Source organism: Etheostoma spectabile, chromosome 8, assembly GCF_008692095.1.
Source record: "Etheostoma spectabile isolate EspeVRDwgs_2016 chromosome 8, UIUC_Espe_1.0, whole genome shotgun sequence".
Lineage (NCBI taxonomy): Eukaryota > Metazoa > Chordata > Actinopteri > Perciformes > Percidae > Etheostoma > Etheostoma spectabile.
In genome coordinates, this window is record NC_045740.1 from 16,813,110 (window position 1) to 16,817,595 (window position 4,486).

Genomic DNA, 4,486 nt, shown 5'->3' on the forward strand with positions numbered 1-4,486 from the left:
GCCCTAGTCAGTCCTCTGGAAAGCTGTTATAGATACACTTCTAAGACAACATTGGTTCAATAGCCTGTATATCCTAAAGGCAAATATGGAATTATTATGTATGTTTGAATCTTCTTTTTAAACTGTATGAGGTGTAATATGGACCTGTGTCTGCAATAAAGCTTTATTATTATTAGTAGTAGTAGTACTAGTAGTAGTAGTAGTAGTAGTAGTAGTAGTAGTAGTAATAGTATTATTATTATTATCAAAGCTTCCACAACACACTTTTTTATTTCATGTAATACATCGGACTGAAGGTTGCAGAAATTTAACAGTATGATACAGTTCTTTATACACTATTAGACATTCATTTAAAGATGTAAATGCACCCATAACATGTATATTAATATAGGTTATGCCTTTAGTAATAACCAGGGGCACACTGAATCTGCAACCACACAATCCGTTGCTGGGCAACATTTTGGCAAATATGAAACAATGTAAAATCACAGAGGCAGAAATTTGAGTTAAACAAGCAGGACTCAAAGGTTGCTGATTGAATTCCCAGGATGGTTATGTCTAACTTACATCTATTGCTCAAACTCAGTTGCATTTCCTCCTTTAGATTTGCTCATTACGTCAGGTAGAAAACTAGTCTATATCCTTGACGTTCCATTTCCAGGATTGCTCCGTTGCCGCCGGAAATACCTCCGGATTTCACTCATTTCATCCGGATATCCGTTGCCGTGGGCTTTCTTTGTGTTAGCATTTTAAACTCAGGTGGATTTATGAGGACTATGCTTAACCTTTTCTCAGATCTCTGCAGGGTAAATCCAGACAGCTAGCTAGATAAGAAAGAAATTCAGATAAGACACATGCTTTCCATTTACTCCGGAGGACGTCCCACGGCTTGTCCTACCCCTTGTTGGCCATCTCCTTTGCGAGTTTCTGATAAACTATGGCATTTCTTAGATTTTTCCTCGTTTGTCCACTTCCATTTGTCTTTGTTGACACCGGCCATGTGTCCAGACAGAGCGGAAAATAACTAAAACTTCTTCTTCTTTGTCTTGTGGCGCATTGCAACCATAAAATGACCTAAAACTTAATTGCAATTCATTATTTGTTCGGCAAATAACATTTCCATCAGCATTTATCGCATAACCCGTATATCGATCAAGATAAAATCTGATGAGACCAAACGTATTTCCTTTGAGTCAATATTCATGAAATTCCATTGGATTTTACTGTTTCCTTAAGGCATTTTTCATTCAATATCACTTAATTTGACAAAAAAACATGTGGATGGAAACATAGCTATTGAAGCAGACATAAGCGAGATAAAATGAATTGGTAGCCTTATTTATTGCACTTTCTGAAAGCATTGGTTGTCAGCGTCTGTTCTGAGTTGACCGTTTTGATCTCGTCCTACCAGGTTGGTGATGCCGGTGATCCAGAGCCTCATGATGCTCCTACCCTCGGTCCAAGTAGTGTGGAGGAGTCTGACTGACATGTTCATAACACCGCTCTTCCACAGTATGGGAAAGAGCCTGTCCTCCATTCAAGTGAAATCCACAGAGTACTGATGCTGCAGACACCTCTCTGTCCCCTGCGGAGACAGAAATGTAGGACAAATTGCAGTCAAAGAGAGTGAATGATGTTTGTAGTGTCATACATGAGCTCTTAAAAAGTCAAATGTGAAATCCTGAAGAGTCCTGCATAAAGTACAAATTATACAAATTATACTATAATGTATAAATTACCAAAACAATGAATCAAATCAATTGGGCTAAGTAATGGATCATTTGCAGGGAAAAGACCTTTTCAAAGCTGGGTTAAATTCTGTGAAAAAGAAACATCAATGTTACATATAATTGAATATATTTCAATAATATATTTCAATGTTTAGTAAGAACTTAATACGTATTGAATATAGCCATTAAAGGCTGTTAAAACAACAGTTATCTATCTAGAAATCTTTAAAAAAAAAAACCTTTTTTTATCAAATGTACCTGCAAATCAACAAAACTATGCACTTAGTCCTTTACAGCTTACTAGTCACATCACTACAGGAAAGTATATGATCATGATACTTTTGGGGATTTTATGAAAAGTTCATGTGTTCCACCCTAAATTGAGTTTGTTTGCTGATTGTGACCAAAATAAAATTCTTGTCATTCCATTACTTTGTGGCTGAGAGAGCCGTGGAATCAGTTGGAGGAGTGTAACATTGTTGTTGAGTCCAACATACTTGCTGAGAGATGTAATATTTCTGCTTTTTCATATATTGTACTGTATATATTTCAAGTAATTCAGCTAGAAGTTGAATATAGTAACGTGAATTACAGTCACAAAGGAGTTCACATGAATATTAAATGCTAAGCTTGTTGCACACTTTCAGGCTTATTTTACTGTCTGCTGTGTAGATTTCACAGAGCATTGGCAATAATGTTGGGCATTTGCTTTTTTTGTAGATGATAGCTATACATAATAGAGTTATTTTAACATGTTATTTTAACTGTCAAAAAACAGGATTGGATATCTTTGAAAGGGTGGCTTTCTAATTTATTATTAATGCAACGACCAAATCTCAACATTCGGCAGTATCTGACATTAGAGGACTTCAGTTGAGTAACTGTAGTGTGATGATGGCGTCCCACATGTCGTACTGTGTTTGGTTGAGCTGAGTGTCCTGTACATGCATATTTAATTTAGAGGTTGTTGTTTGCTTCAGCACTGGGAGTTAATAGGCTGGGTTTTGGAATATTTCTGCAGCCAGAAAGGATCAACCGTGATTCTTACCTCTTTGCAGGAGACTTGATAAAGTTGAGTTTGAGGTACAAGCCTGCACAGTTCCCACTTGCTATTAGCCGTATAGTCTAAACCTTAGGGTTAGGTTGGGGTTAGTCTATATCCTCAATGTTCCACTTCCAGTATTGCTCCGGTGCAGCAGGAAATTCCGCTGGATTTATGTATTTTCGCCAATGTCCGTTTCTTTTCTCTCTTTTTGTGTTGAAATTTTAAACTCTGGTGGATTCATAAGGACTATGATTGACTGCTCTTCAGATCTCTGCAGGGTAAATTGAGACAGCTAGCTAAACTACCTGTCTAACTGCACAACTATTTTACAGCGACTCGGGGCGCGACTTAGCACCGCTCATGGAGACTGTGATTGGTTTAAGGAAACACCAATAAACCAGAGCATGTTTTTCTCCAATCCCGGGATGCTATATGGACCAGGCCAGACCATTTAGACTCATCCGCTCGGCAGCGTGTGGCGTGTCTGGCAAAGCGAAACTAGGTGGGGTTAAAATCCAAGGGTGGGGTTAAGGTTAGGGTTGGGGTTAGAAGTTCACCTAGATGGAATCAGTGAATCAGGTACATATTTACACTGATATGTCATTATAAGTGCAAACCATCATCAGATAAACAGACACATAAAACATGTTGGAGTGTTTCTGTGATCCTTTTTCTCTTGATACACATCTGGCTGTTCAGATGTTAGATGTGCCACTTTTGATTGTAGCTCGTTGCTAACTTTTTCTACCATGTGGTCCTAGAGAGACAGTGTCAAAACAGCTGACTGCTATTGTCACAGGGTTCCTGAGGTCACAAAGAGTAAATTATTCAGCAAACGTGCTGTTAAAACCAAATTAATGAACTAAAAGCAGCTACAAAGTTCAGTAGTGCTGCAGGCTTGGCTGATAAATCAAACGCGTTTATATTACACTATATGAACTCATTGTGTCCTGTTGATATAAAAAATATGAATTATTAAGGCATGATTGGTCTTAGCTAAGTGTATTGTGCCAGATGATCCTCCCAGAAAACAGATTTCAGGATAATAAAGGCGAATAATCATTGTACTGAAATACAGATTGTCATAAAGTGAGCATATGAACCAATAATCCTGTTGCAGTTACAGTAACGTTTGCAGTTTGTGGTGATCGTGCAGATTTTCCAGGAAAAAGGGAGACACATTTACATTTGCCTTTTTAACCCTTCCAACTTGTTAGTCAACATTGCAGTGCGAGGTACATGCTAACCTCCTGGATTTCTAAACTACAAGACTGTACCACTGTACTTACTGTACCTTCTGACACAATGAAAGATAGATACTGTATGACGAGATGTTTTATTTCCTGCTACTGACAGATAACCGAAGGCAGCAGTTCTGTCAGAGCTTTTTAATCCTTTCATAGCTGCCTGCCAATTTGCTGTGTTTAGTTTTTTAACTCTGAGAGGAGAGTCAAGGTAGGGTTGTGTATTAGTGGAAGACACAGGTGTGTAGCTAAAGCCTTTTCTGTCCTCTGGAACGCCATGCAGCACTAATCACGTAAATAAATCATAATGTGACATGCATCTGCCAGTAAAAAAAATTAGTTTTATTTTTTTGAATTTTGTTTTCTCTATCTTTTTTATCTGTTGCTTTCTAATACTCGTTTTGGAGCTTTTGCTTTAACATGCTCAAATGTGATTTCCATGACCAAAATAAAGACATTTTTTTCCT

The 4,486-nt window shown here is 37.7% G+C and overlaps 1 protein-coding gene across 1 annotated transcript in view; it reads left to right on the forward strand.

The window, feature by feature from the left end:
* Positions 1-4,486, forward strand: part of cav2 (caveolin 2) — an 8,594-nt gene extending 4,108 nt beyond the window's left edge. Inside the window, exon 3 of the mRNA XM_032523041.1 lies at positions 1,412-4,486. Within this exon, the coding sequence (XP_032378932.1) occupies positions 1,412-1,562 (151 nt within the window). The 3' untranslated portion in view covers positions 1,563-4,486. The remainder of the gene's footprint in view (positions 1-1,411) is intronic.